Source organism: Mastomys coucha, unplaced genomic scaffold, assembly GCF_008632895.1.
Source record: "Mastomys coucha isolate ucsf_1 unplaced genomic scaffold, UCSF_Mcou_1 pScaffold3, whole genome shotgun sequence".
In the NCBI taxonomy this organism is placed as follows: Eukaryota; Metazoa; Chordata; class Mammalia; order Rodentia; family Muridae; genus Mastomys; species Mastomys coucha.
In genome coordinates, this window is record NW_022196909.1 from 25,548,091 (window position 1) to 25,565,393 (window position 17,303).

Sequence of the window (17,303 nt, forward strand, 5' to 3'; positions counted from 1 at the left end):
TTTAAGTCAGAGGTCAACTTGCAGGACTGATTCTCTTCATCAACCAGATGTGTTCTTGGGATAAACTCAGGTCCTTAGACTCTGAGGCATGTGCTCTTATCTGTTGAACCATTCTGCATCCCATGCTAGCAAAGTAAGAGCAGTGGGAGGTTAATACCATTGTCTGTTTCAGATCAGAAAGAATGTTGTTTTAAGTGTGGATACACATATATGTTGTGTACGCATACACACAGGCATGTGTACAGCATTTACAGGTAGGTCCTTCCTGTCGTACAGAATTTTTACTCAGGAAGACATACTGTATCTTGCTGACCGCTTCTTCTGCACCCATTACCACAAGCCTGTGCTTTTTGGTCTTTGTTCTGTTGAAGTGTGAGGTCACATGGTGGCTTACCGCTGCTGAGTCATCATTGCGTCACCGGGTAATCTTTCTGATGTACTGTTGAACTTAGTTTCCTCTGTTGAGAACTTTGGCACCTCTGTTCATCAGAGGCTTAAGCCTATCTACAGGGTATTTTTGTTTGTTTGTTTGTTTGTTTATTTGTTTTATGTTTTTTTCTGACACTAGGGTAATTTTGATCTCTGTTCAAAGAGTTGTATAGTGTGGGGCATGGGGAGATGAATCTGGTGGAAGAAAAAGTGGGACAGACAGTCCCACAGGCTCCTCTGACTCCTCAAAGACTCCTGACCCACTGTACACAGTCTATGATCTGACATGGCTCTGGCATACCAGTGAGACAACACAAAGGACCCGAGGCCAGGGCAGTGGCTGCTTCCTCTGTCTTCATGGGAATTTCCCCAGGGATCTGACCCTCCCCTGCAGGCTCCTGGACAGCTGAGTCAGATTTGGCTAAACAAACCGTAATCGGCTAAAAAGCTATCCATAAGCTTATGTAATAAACAGTAAAGTTAGATCTGCACTCTGATGCTGGTGTTCAGAGTCTGGTTTTTTTTTTTTTTTTTTTGGTTTTTTTTTTTGTTTTGTTTTTTCGAGACAGGGTTTCTCTGTGGAGCCCTGGCTGTCCTGGAACTCACTCTGTAGACCAGGCTGGCCTCGAACTCAGAAATCCGCCTGCCTCTGCCTCCCAAGTGCTGGGATTAAAGGCGTGCCTGAGGGTGTGCAGAGTATGGTAGACTCTTTGGGACCAGAAGAATTGCATGTGGTTGTGAACTACCCAGGAACTTAGATCCTCTGGAAAAGATTCTTCCCCACTGAGCCATCTCTCTATTCTGATTATCTATATTTTTGGAGACAGGGTTTCTCACTGGCCCAGAGCTCTCCTACTATGCCAAGCTGGCTGGCTAGTGATCCCCGAGGACCTTAGCTCTGTCTCTTTGGTGCTAGGATTACAAGGGTAAAGTTCAGGATTGACCCCAAGGCTTCCCACATGCTGGACAAGCAGTGTGCTACAGCCCCAGCTCAGGCTCCCTTCGAAATGAAGCTAAAGGAGCCTGGTGCAGTGGTCCATGCTTACAATTCCAGCACTTGGGAACCTGGGAGACTGAGGCAGGACATCACAAGTTCAAGGACATACACAATGAAAATCTGTCTAATGGGGCTGGAGAGATGGCTCAGCAGTTAGGAACACTGGCTGCTCTTCCAGAGGACCCAGGGTTTAACTCCCATGGCAGCTCACAACTATTTTTAACTCCTGTTCCAAGGGATCTGACACCCTCATACAGACATACTCGCAGGCAAAACACCAATGTGCATAAGTTAATTAACTAATCAATATCTAATAAGAAAATCCTAGGGGTGGGGCAAAGTTGATGGGTGGAGATTAAGGACCAATGTGAGGTTTATGCTGAAGCTTTTTGAAGCCTGACACAGATACTCCTATAAGAAAAAGAATGACAAACTTGATAGAAAAAAACTATTCACTTAGATTTTATAAGTTGCTTTTTAATTTTTATTTAAAAATGTTGAAATGAGTATAATAGAAAAGCCATGTATCAGTAGATGATCTATACTTGTCTTGAAGCCTTGGGAGTCACTCTGGTGTGCACAGCCCAGCCTGCTGCACCTGCTCTGAGGACCAGAGCCTAGGAAACCTTTGCAGTGGTTAGGGTGTTTAAAATGAGACAACAGGAGTCCATGTCAGGCTCTTTGAAAGGATTGTCCTTGTGGCACTGGGGAATTAAATTTAACAAGCCTTAGGAACTAATGAGTGTTTTGGGGGTTGGTGGCATATTCGTGAGGTAATGTGACCCTCTTCCCTTCTGAGTCTCAACGTACCTGTTAGTCCCTTTAAGTATATTTTTCTTCTCATCTTCTAGAAAAATGCAAAAGGTAGGGGCTAAGGCAGAGGGTGAAGGAGAAGAGGATGTCGACCCTTACCCGTGCTCACGCATAGGAAAATGTTCTCTTGTTTTACTTTGTGATCTATCGGGAGTAACTCACCTGCAGCTGAGGACCTCCTTGGGGCATTCTGACTAGTGGGAGATGGAGCTGCCGGGATAGTTTAACTGGTCACTTCTTATCTAACTGCTCCTGGAGAACACTCACAGTTCAGGATTGATCAATGACCATCTCTTGGGTAAGACACTGTGTTAGTTTCTAAATTGATGTTTCCTACTGAAGGCAATGGCCAGAGTTTTACAACAGACTGGGAAGTTTATAACAAGAAACAGGACTTAGCCTATCTACAGGATTCCCTTCACGAGAACAGTTCATCATTCTTGTCTACCTTCTCTCTAACAGATAAGCTCAAAATAAGGCCTGTCCTTACCTTGCCCTTACAAAAAGGGCAAAATGCAAAACAGGCTCCCGGGGCAGAAGATTTAAATTTAAACAAGGTGGAGGATGACTTCACTGCATTTTACCTGCCGACTGTGGCTAAGTCAGCAACATGGGGACGAAGATGGAGGGTTGCTGAGACGGGTTTCCTGTTTGTCCGGGATGACCTCTTGGAGTTTTTCAAAATTAGGTTTTAAGGCTGCCCTACAGAGGCCAGCCAGGAAGCAGGTTATGAATCTATCTCTGGGTAAAAATACCACCTGTGGAATTATAATTCCAATGAGGATCTTGGTCGTACTGCCTCAGATCCAATTGATGGCAGTTTGGGTTTTCAGAGGCGTAGAAACAGGCCTGTAAGGAGGCGGTTCGTTAGCTGGACCCAGGGTTGTAACATCATCTGGTGTAGGTTTCATGGCTAGGAGAAGTTGGGTTGGGGAACAAGAAGAACACAGGGAGGGGTTGGAGTGAAGAAAGATAAACGTTTGGGCATAGGGGACCTCTTTCCATTTACCAGACCGCTGGCAGCATGTATGAAGATCCCTTACAATAATTGGATCTAGTGTGCCATTAGGTGGCCATTTGGAGTCATTGTCTAATGGGTACCGAATGCAGACCTTATTGCAGAGGTGTGTTAGTTTTGATGCGCTCAAGTCGGGAGTTCACTTCAGAGATCTGAGATTTTTCTAAGAGACATCCCAGTGGGGTGATACATTCAAAGACAACGAAACACCCATTGGGGAGCTATTGGATTATTCATACTGGGGTCCCGAGAATAATTCAATAACAAAAAATTTCAGCCAGGCTAGACACCCAAGTCGTCATGTAGGGCCCCTAGAGGCTATATGGTGAATCCTGGACTCACTAGACAGTGTCTCACCCTAGGTCTAGGGATTCCTAAATGGCTGCAAGAGCCTGGAGGGGGAGGCACTTTCTAGAGAGTAGCCACCCAAGGGTCGAAGTCCTATCTTGTATGTCAGCTTTGAGGCTGGTCATAAGGACCACGGCTATGAAACGCCAACCCCTTAGTGCATAAAGGCTGGCCGGGCCCTATCTGGGAAATCAGGGTTCTTCCAGGCGACTGGAGGAAAAAGCCTTATCAGTATACCAATGTTTGTGTGAGATTTTAGCGGTCTGGTAGCAGGGCACGTGAAACTATGGTTGGTGTGGGCCTATCCAACTATGTAACTCACGTGTCAGGGGTTAGCCCCATGTGGTGGACTGCTGCGGTGCAGCTCATGTGGTAGAAGTTTGTGAGTCCAGTTTGAGGGGTCCGATGCCTTGTGTTTCGCTCCTTGTGTTCCTCACACAGCAGGCCCAGGCAGAAGTTCTGCCAGCACTGGTTGCCGCAGTGGCGAGGCTGGGGCAGCGGATGCCCCTTCCCTGCTCCCACCTGTTGGGTCCTGGCAAGCTCGCTATGGGTGGGATGGCGCCCATGCAGGGACCATGTGTGTCTTGCTGCTCTGGGCCAGGCCAGGCCAGGCTACTCCTCAGATGCGGCCAGCTGGGTGAATTGTAGCTAAATGGTTAGCGGCAGCCCACACAGTCCCCATGGGCACCGATCCCTGCCTGTACGGGTCTCTCCTACGGCTAGAGCTGCTGCTGGGGGACACTGCTGGGTCCTGGGTTTCGGCACCAATGTTGTGTTGGAATTGCAGCTTAAGTCTGAACAGACCACACCAGGCCAATGCAGTTTCACTTAGCAGAGGTTTATTTGGGGCGGCGGGGGTGGGGGTGGGGGTAGATGAACGGAGCCCAAGGAAGAAAGAGAGAAAGAAGAGAGAGGGGGTGAAGGTGGGGTCTGCCATTTATTTAGGCTGTAATGTATGGCTTGCAGGTAAGTAAGTGTGGCAAGTGGACTCTGGGAATGTATGCGATTGCTATGGCAACAGATACGTAGGTCCCTGTCACCTGCGTGTGACTTCACTGGGTTAAGGGACAGTCTGTCAAGCCTGTTCCTGCTACCAACAGTACTCTGTACTCATAAAACAACCTTCCTGTTCTTATAAAAAATACAAACAACATTTACTTTATCGAAATGTAATGATGAAAGGTAGTTTTCTAAAAACTGTAGCTTCTGTGTGTGTGACTACTTGCTGGGACACTGTGCATGTAGTGTGTTAGGAATCTGGCTCTACCTCCATACTTCTTATGGCTGTTTCAGGCTGCATCCTGCAGCTAGGGATAGACAAAAGCACTTCTAGGCAGAGACACCAAGATCAGGAGGAAGGCAGGACAGCTTTCTGGTATCAGTTTCTTAGGGTCAGTCCTGGCATCTACACTTTACCAGGACCTCTCTCCCCACCCTTCTGTTCACTCCTTTCTCGAGACAACCTTAAGTCAACTTTACCCAAGTGCCCTGATTTCTTATCAAAAGGAAGACCAAGAAGTGGGTACCAGATGCCGAAGTCCTAAGCTTTTATCCTCTCAGAAGCCATTAGTCTTAGCTCACCTCGGATGGATCACGGAATTTCCCACTGCTGTGGGAAAGAGCCGTGGCAGAGCTGGCTTTGGGGAGCCATGTGTTCTGTATTCTGTACTCCCTGAGGAAGGAGTTTGCAAGGCTCTTTGGACAATGTCAGCTAATGCTAAGCCACTTCCTATTTGCATGGCCAGGTGTTGAACTGACTTCTAGTCTTGCCCTGGAATTTATTTGGCTGGTTATTTATGCTTGATGCTGACCTCGTTTTCAGGTAAACTGACCCTAGTTTAGCTTGTTATAGTGACTAGGGGGTTCCTCTTGCTGAGTACAAAAGCCTTTAGTACTTAGGAATCAGAAGTTTTATTTTCCTTGCCAACTCACGTGAAGATTTTCCTAAGTCATTTGCTACCATTAAAGTATTTATTTGTCTACAGTCCCACCGGTTCTTTGATATTGAGAACCTCTATAAATGGCCACCCATTTCTACTTGCTCCATAGATAAAGTAAGAGCCCGATCATTTACCCAACCTCAATGGGCCTGCCCTGCCATTTGCAGGAACCTGGCTAAGCATTAAAGCCAGTGAGGGGACCAACAGGCTAACTTGGTCTAAGGAGCAATCTCAGTGGAGGAAGCCAGACAGCTTTGTCCCGGGATGTAGACACGAATATAAGGACTCCTGCTTAAAATACCCCTATGCTCTGAGCACATGAGTGATATGCAAGCTTTTATCTCAGCTGCTCCCTGTCACCTGCCTCTCTTGCTTGACACCACAGTACACCGGGCTATTCCCAGATGACATCATCCGGAAAGACATATTGCTGCTTTTCTCTTTCATCACCAAAGTCTGACATCTTTATCAAAGCACAATTTCCATAGTGTGAAAATCACTCTCATGAAGAATAGGATTCAACGATGTCATAAATTTACTGGGTAGATCAACCTTCACCTTAATACAGTGTTGGAAATTTCATGACTCAAATAACAACCTTTATCTCTAAACAGCTCCCCTCTATCCCTACCCCACCCCAAACACTGACTGAACTGACATTTCATAGAAGTGGAATATACTTCCCGTGGTTGTTTGAGCCTGGCTTTTTTCCATAGCACGCCATTGAGGTTCTTCTATGATGCAGTATGCCAGCTTATTTGTGGGTTTCTGCTGCTCTTAGCCCTGAGCTCCCTTCATGGTGTTAGGATTACCCAAGTAGCCTTCTCGCTTTACCTTCCCAGTCCCACCCCAGTGGCTTCTCCTGGGTTGAATCTACTTTTCCAGTCTGTCCCCCAACTCTGCCTTGCTCCCACACTTCTTTGGGGGCTTGGTTGTTTCCTGCCGCCAGCTCTGCGCTCACATCAATGCTGGTTGTCCCAGGGCTTTGCTGAAGTGTGGTCTCTTTACATTCACTGAAACAGCACTTCCTGTCACCAGCTGTACATCTGTCCTGCTTTGTCTCTTTAATGCTCTTAATTCCTGAAACTGTATTTGGTGTACACTGACTTATCAGGAGGGTGAGTCCCTTCATCCATTTGGACTGTTGTAATAATGACACACCACAAACTGGGTGGCTCCTTCTTAGAAGTGACAGCTCTGGAGAGGGCCAACTTCCTGGTGGCAGTTCTGCCCAGGTGGGGTGGAAGAGAGAAGGCTGACTTAAAAAAAGGCACTGACCCCATTCCTGACTGTCATGGTTGGAATATGCTTGGCCCCGGGAATGGCACTATTTGGAGGGGTGGCCTTGTTGGAATGGGTGTGTCGATGTGAGCATGGGCTTTAAAGCACTCATCCTAACTGCCTAGAAGCCAGTCTTCTAGCAGCCTTGAGATGAAGACATAGAACTAACTCTCAACTCTGCAAACACCATGCCTGCCTAGATGCTGCCATGCTCTCACCTTGATGGTAACGGACTGACCCTCTGAACCTGTAAAGTAGGCCCAATTACATGTTGTCCTTTATAAGACTTGCCTTGGTCATGGTGTCTGTTCTCAGAAGTAAAACCCTACGACACTGACCTAATCACCCCAGAGGCCCTACCTACCTAATGCTAAGTTTTAGGGGGAAATAAACTATTCAGATTGTAACTGTCCCTAAGGTCCAATAGCTAGGGTTGTGGTTCTGTAGACTCCTGAGCTGAGAGACTGGGCCTTTGCTAAATAAATGGAGTAAGGGTGCATGCAGCACATGCTTCATAGGGCTGCATGAGGACAACCATTCACACACAGGGTGGTTAGTGCAGCATGGCACAGGGAAAACGCCAGAGACATTATCCTCCCTGGGAAGATCTATTTGATGAGAGGAGGGTTTTTCATATCTACCAGATCTGGGCTCTATTCCATCAGCCCCTGTCCTCCTTCCATTTGCTTGATCATCCTGACAGTTTTTTTCTTGGTCTCTTTCTAAGCCCGTCCCCATCCAGCTTTCTAACCTACTATTAACCAACCCTTGGATGCCTGCACCCTGTTCTGAGTATTGGTTGTGTGGTCTTCCCCAGAAAGTTACCCACGGTTGCTAAAACCCTCACCGAACTGTAGAGAGCTTGGTGTCATGGTTCCTTTTCCAACTAGTACCGCTATTTCAGTGTAGCTGCCTAATGAATGAATAACTGCAGGATTTCACAATAGTCCATGTATGAACATATTAAATGCCACAAATATAGCTATCTTGCAAAGGCTCTCAGGATATGGTAGCTAGATCATGTGTACAGCAGGCACCCCTAACTCCCACCCCAACACACACCAGCAAATGTTACTGGCATTGCGAGATGGGTGAACGGCCGAGTGGGGACAGAAAGGTGGTGATGAATGGGGAGACGGCTCTGGAAAGTCCTGGCCTCTGGTCTTAGGGAGTTCCTAATTAAAGCAGCTCTAATGTTTATTTACTTCCTGTATATGCATGTCAGAAGCCAGAGGACAACTTGTGGGGAGTCAGTTCTTTCCTTCTGCCATGTGGGCACTAGAGGCTGAACTCTGGCCTGGTGGCAGGTGCTCTTGCCACCGTTTACTTCCCATGTTTAAAGCTTAAAGGAGGTAAAGTTCAGTATGTGAATGCAGGGACCCTCTGAGATACAGATATGAAACCTACGCTGGAAAAGAGAAGTGATATATGCTAGGAACTCAAACTCCTCTATTTTTCATCATGGCCTCCAGTGAGCCCTGGGCTTTGAACACAGGTCTCGCCCTGCAGCAGGCCCTGCACGTCACACTCCCATTTTCCCTGTCTAGGAGACCTCAGTGGGAAGGTGGTCAGATTCTGTGTGAGCTGGAGATGCCCTGGATGGGGACCGCTCAGCTACCTCCCTTCAAATGACGTAGGCAGGCCAGCAGAGGCTGCCTCTGGCTTCCCCGAGCAAACACACTCCTTGTTCTCACAGCCACGCTGTCAAGAGGCTGTGATGAATAGTCTCAGTGTGACCTGTGGGCTGGTGGCATGCTAGAGTCTGATGGTCAGGGCCAGCCTCATTATGCACAGCATTCACACAAACAGATGGTCAGTGACACTGTGACTCCAGAATAGGAAACACAAACCCGTCTCAGCAGGCGTGAAAGGAAAATGTTGTATGTAGTCTTCGACTACAATCTGGTAAAAATTCAAACAGCAACAATGCATAAAAGGCGTCTGTATGTGATTTGGATGCAATCACTGGGGTAATCCGTGTTGTAACTCTGTGTACAGTGAAGGCATTCCTTTTAATCATACCTGATAAAGTAACGCAGCTTTTTCTTATAAACTAGGCATCGGCACTCACAAACTGACAGGTAAAGGAATGGTATGTTGTGAGATGTTCAAGTACACCCAGAACATAATTTCTGAAGCCTAGGTTTGAGGAGTTTGTACCGTTCCTTCAAAAAAATAGCCGGCTGGGGGTAGAGCACACGGAAACATTACTTCCGTACAGTAGAGCTGCATTCCTGGAAAGTAACCTGGGAGAGACAAAGCTTGGGAGACGCTGCAGGTTCCAGATTATAAAGGGAGATTGGGTCGATGCCTCTATTTGGGACAATTCACTTGTGTCATTTCATTTCCACAAATACCCTGTAACCAAGACAATACACGGGCAAACAGGTGAATAATCTTAATTTGCCAGCCCATAGTTTTTGTGTCTGTATGTGGTTTCTGTGCACGGCGCAAGCGTGTGTGTGCAGGTGTGCCCATCTGTGCACGTGCACACGGAGACCTGAGGGTGTCCGATGTCTTTCTCTGTCCCCACCCACCTTATCTGAACCAGCAGCTCACGAGTTTTGGCTAATCTGGTTGGCCACGGAGGGCTCAGGATCTGCCTACTGCTGCCCTCACTGCAGGGGGTCACAGGCACGTGGAACCTGTGCCCAGCATTTTATACACGTGCTGTCCTTCAAGCTCAGCAGTCCTCAGGCTTGCAGAGCAAGCTCCCTTGTCCACCGAGGCATCCAAACCGGAAGAACCCAATCACATCTTTACCTGGTGTGGGTAGCAGTGGTGATGGCCAGCCGTCTCCCACGGCGGCATCCATCAAAGCGAGATGAGGTGGATAGATTCCATCTATTCTCCATGGTACTGAGATTCTAATTGCTGGAAACTAACCTGCTGCATAAAGACTACATTCTTTATTCTGATAGTCATCTGAATTTTGAGGGCTGCCTCTCAAAGGAACCAAAACTAAAGCCTCCCACTCTTAAATAGCATTTATTAGTATTGCAGTGGAGTCCCCCTCGAGGTCTCCCATTTATTTAAGGTTATATGCTATGGTTAGAGAAGTAACTTCATTGAACTATTATATATGGGAATGCCCAACTGGGACCCTTACTTAGATCCCTTACGAATTCAGGGGTTTAATATTCACAACATGTTCACTGCCATTTAGTTTCTTATACAAACATGCCCCCTTTTCCCCCCACTTTTAATATATGTGCCTGGAGAGAGTGGAGAAAACAAAACAAAACAAAACAAAACCAAACCATCAAGGGCTCGCTAGAAAGGAGAAGCCTAGAAAAGATAAAATTCCCGTGGCAGTTCTGCTCAGCAGCTTGCTGTCTGTGAGCGGAGGCACAGTGCTCACGTGGGGCAGCGTTCTGCCCAGTGGTTTCTTGGTCAGGATGGTGTGAAAGCCCTTGAGGTTTTCTGTGTCTGGTGGGAGGAGCTGGCAGTCCCATTTACTGGATCCACTCGATGTTCAGGCACCGTGCTATGAACGCAAACATATCCGAGACCTCCTCTATCACTTTGGCAGTGGGTTTCCCGGCCCCGTGGCCAGCCTTGGTGTCCACGTGGATGAGCAGGGGGTTGCTCTGCTTCCGGCTGCGGCCCACGATGTACTGAAGCGTGGCGATGAACTTGAGCGAGTGCAGCGGCACCACGCGGTCGTCGTGGTCTGCCGTGAGGAGAAGCATGGACGGGTACTGGATATCATCTGCCTCCGGAAGCTTCACGTTGTGCAGTGGTGAGTATCTATGAGGCAAAGGGACTTCCATGAGGATGGATATTAAGAGCGGGGCTACCACAGACGCCAGTCACGGACCTAACCTCACTACTGAGGACTGGAGCTTACAGCACCCGAGGGCCACAGCAGCCTGTGCGGCCATCCTTTAGGCCACGACTGTCGAGGGCTACAGGAAACTGGAGAGCTGAGGCATTTATTTAGCTCTAACCCTTTTAGCTGTTTATCTGTGGAAGGATTTAGAACCTGCCTTGTACTGGCATTTCTCTGCTCTCCCTCTTGGATCCCTGGCTAAAAATGCAGCTGTTCTAGAAGGACTTGCCTATCCTCCGGGCCTGGCTGCTAATCTGCACCCTGAGGGGTTCCTGGACATCAGGCACATGGAGAGAAAGCAGCAGGAGACTCATCTGAGGCAGATCGCAAGTTTAACTGGTAAACTGCTTAAGAAGGGTTTTAAGAAGTAAAGAATTAGCCGGGCAGTGGTGGTGCACGCCTTTAGCCTTTAATCCCAGCACTTGGGAGGCAGAGGCAGGCGGATTTTTGAGTTTGAGGCCAGCCTGGTCTACAGAGTGAGTTCCAGGACAGCCAGGGCTACACAGAGAAACCCTGTCTCGAACCCCCCCCCCCCCAAAAAAAAAAGTCTCTTTCTAAGTTTTGCACTAGTGAATATAAGTTTGTTTCAGGAGAGACTTTTCTGCATGAAAGATGGAAACAGTATGACTCCTGCTCCATTTATCACCAAGGTAACAGGAACTCACGGCCTGCTTTCTCACTGTGTGAGGTGCCCAGCGCCCGTGGGTTTGTCTGACCAACCCCTGTATATTGGCTAGCTCTCTGCACAGTGTGAAACAATGTCTATTAAAATTCAGAAAAATTCTGCAGAAAAACCCACTTGATCCAGTTCCTGGCGTGCTCCAGGACGTGACACGCCCAGGAACCCACGTATGGCCTTCTCTAGCTGATGTGCAGGACTGAACTCTAAGCTGATTCAGCAGGAGCGGGTGAACGGATAAAAGGGGAGGCCCAGTCTTGAACCAGTAACTTCAGAGCACTGAAATCTGAAGCAGGAAAGCTATGAATTCTTTTGGAACCTTTTTCCCCACTTTCGAATTCCTTTAGGAAGCACCAGATGTTGGGGAGCATTTTGATGTCGTTGACATACAAAGATCATCGGGATTCAAAGGTCTTTGTCCCCCAGATGTGTATCTTCAGCTAATGAGAACGGTGGCTTCTTTGGACACAGTTATACCAGTGAACACCGGTGAGTAAGCACAAGGCTCCGAGTTAGCTCTTTTTCCTTTGAGACTAAAATTTAGTTCTTTCACAGCCTTTAATTAAGATACTTCACATGAGGTTCTAACAAGGGAAGTTAGCTATTAAAAAACATGACAAATTAAAAAGTTGTTTTGAATCAAAATGTATGATTCTCCAAGAAGACTGCAACGGGAAATACAGCTGATAATCCATCTACAAATGTTACAGGTGGGACTCGAAGAATGGAATAGAAGGAAAACATCTCATTTATGCACCGCTCGCTATAACCAAAGCTGTTGAGGGCTAGCGAAGAAAGACGCATATAAAACTAACACACTTAACTTCTTAGATGGCTTTCTCTTTCTCTCTCTCTTTCTTTTTTTTTTTTTTTTTTTTTTTTTTGAGACAGGGTTTCTCTGTGTAGCCTTGGCTGTCCTGGAACTCACTCTGTAGACCAGGCTGGCCTCGAACTCAGAAATCTGCCTGCCTCTGCCTCCCAAGTGCTGGGATTAAAGGCGTGCGCCACCACCGCCCAGCCGCACTTAACTTCTAATATATGTGGGTATACTGAGCATGAAAATGGTATAGCTATCTATGTTCTTGTTTAAGAATGCCAATCTTCTCTATTGATAGCGTCTTGTATTAATTCCAGGTTGGTAGCGCAGCACACAGTAACCGTAGCGGAAAACAAGACTCCTGTCATTGAGGAATCAGGACCCTGGACTGCCTCATCTCAGCTCTCTGCTGCAAGCCTCTCAGGGCCAGGCGAGCTGTCAACGCTTCTACCGGGGAACTCTGGGAAAGAGTCACTCCCAGAATCCAGCTGTTGGCTGAATTCAACCTCACATGGCTGGATGGCTGAGGTCTCCATTTCTTCCTGAGTCAGGGTGGGTCTCAGGGTCTTCCATGACCCTCTGCTGACTGAAGAGTCCCTTCACAGCATGACCTAGATTAGTGCTTGACAGGAATGGTAGATGGCCATCTTTGTAGAAAAGTGAATCTGGGGGGTTTGACTGTGACTCAGTGGCCCTTGTCTAGAAAGTGTAAGGTCCTGGCTTCAATCCCCAAGACTGCAAACAAACAAAACCCAAGGGACACAGGAGAGTGTCACCATATCTGTGACTTTGTTGACTATGATCAGACTCTGAATAGCATATATATATATATATATATATATAATGTATACACACACACACACACATGTATGTATACATATGTGAATATTGAGGGAAACATACTTGAGAAGCCATTCAAAGTGTTGTTTACTGTCGGAGCACCCGTAATCCGTGGTCCAGGCATGACCAATAGTAAATTTGTGGAACTTCAACATGTCCATCACTCCAACTTGGGCAATAACACAGCCAAAGAGGTCTGGACGCTGATTTGCGCAAGCAGCTGAAGACAGAGAGAGAGAAAAGGGAAGGTTTTTTTTTTTTATCATTAAACACCTGGATGGACCTAATATCTTCAGGATGCTGGATGTTCTATTCTTGGAACAGAGGAAGTTATCAGAGTCCAATAGTGTCCAATGAGACCAAGAGGAGGGAAAATGTGGAGTCTCACCGGGAACATTTATTCCCCAATGTGAGCATCATACCCAACTTACTTTCACAGGCGTTAGAGAGGACTTGTTTGCATCTCACAGCCAGTCCAGAGCAGAAGAGGGGCTGAAATGGGGCTCTAATGGATGCTGGCACTTCTATCCTGTCTCCAACAAGTTTTGTTGTTGCTTTAATAGACAATCTACTGACTACTTGCCAAGTAATACTTCCCAGTAAATAAAACTAAATTCACTGGGAAAGAGAACTGAACGAGCCGTTACAGGAAGGCATGATAGTGCCACGTCGGCAGGTCAGGTCAGATGCTCTGACGTGGGGTACGGAGCCCAAGTCCAGTAAGCAACAGTCAAGGAGACTGATCCGGAAGTACCCTCGAGTTGGAAAACTAGGAGTCAGTCGAGAGATCTGGACTCTTCCTGTCTCTGGCAAAAAACCTGGAGTTCACACTCTTATTCTGACTGCATCACATTAATGAACAGCGCAGAAGTCTGAGCCGTTCCCTTAGAACCCGACTCTCTCAGTTGGGCGTGGGAGGGTTGGGAATGTGCATTGCTTAGAATGAGTGTGCCCACATCCTGATGCAGCTCTTGTCTGTGGGCTTCTCAGAGGACTTGGCTTATAAGGCATAAACACAGCACAGTTACTGCGTGAGCCAGTAAATTACAACACAGATCTCACGGTGTCTGCAATGGTCTTTCCTTCCAAGCCTTGGACTCACTCCTAGTTCTGTCGAACCTCTTACTTGTGGTTGAGAATACATCAGAATTGGATTACTTATTACTTCTGGGGCCATGCCTTGGTTTGGGCCAGTAGAGGCCTCCCAGCTACTCAGGTCCTTGGGCCTGACCTTCTGTCCATCTGCACAAGACTCCCGAAGGCTTCTTGTCTCCCAGAGTACACTCAAAGGGGCTATCCTTCTGGTTTAGCCTTGGGACACCTGCCTAGTCCTCTGAGGACATGAGCCTTCCCTCATCGCTCTCACTTGGGGAGCCCATGCTAGTCTGAGGGCCTTGACTGATGTCTCATTTATCTGACCAGAGATAAGGCTCTGTAAAGGTATAGACATCTATTCTGCTGACCCACCTATGTGCCTGGAATTTCTTGATGTCTCACAGAAATTGTGAGCTACCTAACGAGGATCCTAAGAGTCCAACTTGACCCCTGCAAGACCAGGAAGTGCTGTAACAGCTGAGTCACCCCTCCCAGCCCCACCCTTTCCAAATTGAAACAAAGTATTTTGAATGACTGTATTTTTATATTTGTGTGCTAGCTAGGCACTTACTTATTTAACATAGCCTGGGACTATGCCCAGGTCCCCTTGTATCAGGCAGGGACTTATTTAGGATTAACAGCCTACGAGGCATTTGGCTTTGTGTTCTATTGGGGAGAAGGTTAAGCACAAAAATCCATGTTTTGACACGCTCGGCATGTTTCAAAGAACTCCTGGGGTGGTGGACTGAAAACCGTCATTCATACACATACCAAGGTATAGAGCCTCACAGTTCCATGATGGCTGACTGCCGCCTCTCTGTGATGTTAGCTTGGAGGGAGGGAAAGTGGCCAGAGCAAGCTGAGCTTGCTCAGTACGGCGCAAGCCTAGACATCCTGGTTTTATTTTTGTTTCAGACGTGCAAATGCAAGTGAGTTTTACTCTCTCTACTCCTCCTCCCACATGAGCCGTAAAGTTAAGAGGAGCTGCTCCCCCACCCCCAGAGGCTCAGCTAGCAATTGCCTGAATAAGATGCAGGTCTCACCCACTAAGAGGCCGCCGTTGGAGCCTCCGTTGATTGTGAGCCTCTTGGGGGATGTGTAACCCTCCTTGATGAGGTACTCCGCAGCACACTGGAAGTCATCGAAGCAGTTCTGCTTGTTGGCCAAGATACCACCTACGAAGTGAAAGACAGTTAAAGTCAACACCCCCCAAAAAAGCAAGTGACAATGACATGGATTGCAGGTGAGGAAAATGTTAGGTTTCCAGTGCTGTCCAATGTCAACAACCGCTGTTTTAGCCACACTGACAGAAGTGCCTCGATTTCAATGTTATGGGCTATGGAAATCTCCCACATGCTGAATTTGTGTTTTATGAACAAACTGTACAACTTAGTTAGTGAGAAGCCCCCACAGAGAGAGAAAGACCATGTGAGAGAATTGTGACATAAAAAGAACTGCTACTTTGAGAAGCTAAGTGAGAAATGGGCCAGGGTCTCCTGTGGCCATCAGCCCTCTGAGTTCCGCCGAGCACACAGCACTGGAAGCTAGTCGCACAGTCTGTTCTTGATTCCTGCCATGGAGAACTCACCCTTCCTGTATGCAGTATTTGAGAGAGAAATGGTCCAGCTATTCTCTGCCACTAATTCAAAAGAGATGCCAGGGCTGGCTGTGAGTGGAGCTGCAGCAGGGCTGAGGGAGAATTTCTGACTGTCAGATGTCTCCCGAGGGATCGCCTGAGCACCATCACCCACCACCTGTATGTACCTTCCTATGTATGAAACCAGTGAAGTCACTCAGCGAGAAAGAGTTACGGGGTCTCGGAAAACTGAAAGGGAAGGCCTCTGAGGACAGATGCCTGAAGTAACTGCCTGTGAATGAACAAAACAGACCCAGATCTAATTAGATATTCAAGATTAACCACTTGTGCAGAAATTCAATTAAACATAAAGCAGTGCTACTGAAAGAATTTTTTTTTACATCAAAACAAATGTTATTAAGATTTTAATAAGCAATTACTTGTGAATTAGAACAGCTAGGATTACTTAGTTTCCAGGAACAATAGCATTTGGTGTATATGCCTATTTTTAAAAGTGCATTACATTTTAAGCATATGAAGAGAATGAGAATTGGACCCATCAGCGTTCTGCACAGCAGGCTAGAGCTGGAGAAGGTCCCCTCTGCTCCTGTCACTAATGCTCTGAAGCATTGAAAAATAAAAACCCAAAACTAATTTAGTCTTTGTCAGGCTCCAGGCTGCTGCTCCCAGGGCTCTGGCTGGTCTAATTAATGAATGGGTGTAGAAACCAGATCAGGACCAAGGGCAATGTCCCTGACAGACCATGGCATACATTTTCCCAGAGCATGAATCTGGTTCAGGAGCTAGCCTCAGGGACATGGTCTGTGGTCTGAAGATGTATATGAATGACTAAGTAAAAAATTAGACGAGTCAAGCAGTCTAGTCTCAGCCTATGAATTTGTGTTGAAATCAAATTTATGTTATGTATATATTTTTTCCCTTTTCAACCATCTTTTTGTACATATTTAGGGTAACCAACATATTTAGGGTAACTGAGATCCATCTTCTATCAGGACAAAAATCACAGTCACTATTACACTGTTTCAAATATGGTGACAACGGGGGATGTTAGGGACACTCAGTCCTGCTGCAACGCTCCTGCAGTTTGGATGACATCAGGTAGCCCACGAGTGTGTGCTGGACACTGGGGTCAGGCCTCGGCCTCTGAAGCACTTAGAACCTCCTAGGTCTTAGGAATCTTTTTATAGGCTCACTCTTATTACTGAATTGATGTAGGAAACCAGAGCCGTGGGCCCTGGACAGTGGGGAAGAACTGTCTTGGATGTTCCTGCAGTGAGAGAAGACCCCTGTTTATTAGGATCTATGACAACCCCTAGCACTGCTGACCACTCGGTCATGTGGTAAATCAATGCAGATGGCAGAGTTTGGGAAGTGTAAGGCCGGAGGGAGAGCTGATGATGTTGCCCACCACGAGGCGACGGACCACAACTGAAGAACAGGTCCAGTTGCATGGAAGCCTGAACAAGGGTGTGGGAGGCTCCGTACAGAAAGGATGCCTCAAGAAGAAGAAAGAAGGCCAGGAAACAGACACAGAGAAACAAGAAAAGGCTGTAGTATAGAATCTGTGTCTAAAAGCTACTCACTCATGGTGGTGGTGGCACACGCCTTTAATCCCAG

At 47.1% G+C, this 17,303-nt stretch overlaps 1 protein-coding gene and 1 long non-coding RNA gene across 2 annotated transcripts in view; one reads left to right on the plus strand and one right to left on the minus strand.

The window, feature by feature from the left end:
* Positions 1 to 9,715: 9,715 nt before the first annotated feature.
* The window catches only part of Prep (prolyl endopeptidase), a 93,536-nt gene continuing 85,948 nt past the window's right edge, over positions 9,716 to 17,303 (minus strand). Inside the window, exons 13-15 of the mRNA XM_031346508.1 lie at positions 15,133 to 15,264; positions 13,058 to 13,214; positions 9,716 to 10,576 (exon numbers count right to left, since the gene is read on the minus strand). Coding sequence (XP_031202368.1) covers positions 10,282 to 10,576; positions 13,058 to 13,214; positions 15,133 to 15,264 — 584 coding nt within the window. The 3' untranslated portion in view covers positions 9,716 to 10,281. The remainder of the gene's footprint in view (positions 10,577 to 13,057; positions 13,215 to 15,132; positions 15,265 to 17,303) is intronic.
* On the plus strand, positions 11,317 to 12,669 carry LOC116074249. The gene is made up of 2 exons (XR_004112154.1): positions 11,317 to 11,826; positions 12,472 to 12,669. It is a non-coding gene; the product is annotated as an uncharacterized LOC116074249 (long non-coding RNA).